The 1,250-nt window shown below is 66.2% G+C and overlaps 1 protein-coding gene across 1 annotated transcript; it reads right to left on the bottom strand.

The window, feature by feature from the left end:
- Window positions 1–604: 604 nt before the first annotated feature.
- Window positions 605–1,246, bottom strand: LOC103249518 (potassium voltage-gated channel subfamily G member 3-like; the record flags this gene model as incomplete). Its single annotated transcript, XM_008048148.1, is given in 1 exon segment — window positions 605–1,246. A coding segment is annotated over 1 exon segment (642 nt), but the record flags the coding sequence as incomplete, so codon positions are not given.
- Between the last annotated feature and the right edge of the window lie 4 nt (window positions 1,247–1,250).

Consider the following 1,250-nt stretch of genomic DNA (forward strand, 5'->3'; position numbering starts at 1 on the left):
TTGCTAACTCTTCTCTGTCGGAAAGGGAGGGAGAAGAGGACACAGATCTCCATTGTTCAGAGCCCATCGTTAAATTAACCTCCTTCATAACATAACAATTCCATTGCAGCAACACGCTAGGCTGGAGGCACAGTGTATAGAATGTGCGAGCAGCCAACAGCAGACATTTCCACATGACCAAAATCCATCTTTCCAAGCACCACCGAAAACTGGCAAATAATTCAAGCTGCGCTTCGCTCCGGGTTTAATCGGGGAATACTCACAATAAAAGTTTGGAAAACTCGAATTAGCAGGTTGCCACTGGCTCAAGAGTAAACTCCAACGCTGGGAAGTTCGCCTCTCGCCACCCGCCCTGCCCCGTGCCCGGGGATTCCGTCCCCCAGGGGCGCGTCTAGAGCCGGGGCCGGACCCGGCCGGTGCCCGGGAAATCGGGGCGGCAGGGGGGACCCACCCGGCCCGGGGGGAGGCCGCGCCCGGGGCCTCGCTGAGCCCCGCACCCGGCCCGGCGCGGCCGCCCGGAGGCAGACGGAACGGAGACGGGACGGGACGGACGGACGGACGGACGGGACGGACAGACGCCACGGGCAGAGAAGTACTGCGCGTCCTACCCGGAGGGCTCCCTCCCAGGGCCGGCGGAGTACCTGCTCCGGTCATCCAGGCTGCGGTTGTCGGCGGCCGCGGCGCGCCAGTCGGGCAGCGTGCTGGCGCAGAGCACCACCATGGACACGATCACGAACACCACCGACACGCTGGCCAGGATCTGCGCGGCCAGCGACGACGTGGGCTCCTAGAAGGTGCGCCGCATGCGCTCCAGCCAGCGCCGGGAGGCGGCCGCCTCGGGCCCGCCGGGGCGCGCCTCGTAGCGGCCCCGCAAGCCCGGATCATCGGCCGCGTAGAAGGTGTAGGTGTCCGACATGCGGTCGTCGAGGCGGCGCTGGCAACAGTACTCCAGGTGCGCGCCCTCCAGGCCCCAGTAGATCATCTCGTTGTAGAAGGAGAGCTCGCACATCCGCGGCGCGAAGCGCAGCTTGCCGTGGCCGCGCACGTAGAGCAGGATGAAGCCGAAGGCCTCCGAGTGCCGGTCGAAGAAGTACTCGTTGCGCTCGCGGTCGTAGTCGTCGCACACCTCCAGCACGTCGCGCTCGGAGCGGCAGCCGTGCAGGCGGCTCACGCGGCGCAGCGGGAAGTCCTTCAGCAGCTCCCGGGACAGCGAGTACCGGGCGCCGCCCACGTTCAGCACCACCGAGGCC

The sequence above is a fragment of the Carlito syrichta genome, unplaced genomic scaffold (assembly GCF_000164805.1).
Source record: "Carlito syrichta isolate Samal-C Ts95f unplaced genomic scaffold, Tarsius_syrichta-2.0.1 Scaffold120618, whole genome shotgun sequence".
NCBI lineage: Eukaryota > Metazoa > Chordata > Mammalia > Primates > Tarsiidae > Carlito > Carlito syrichta.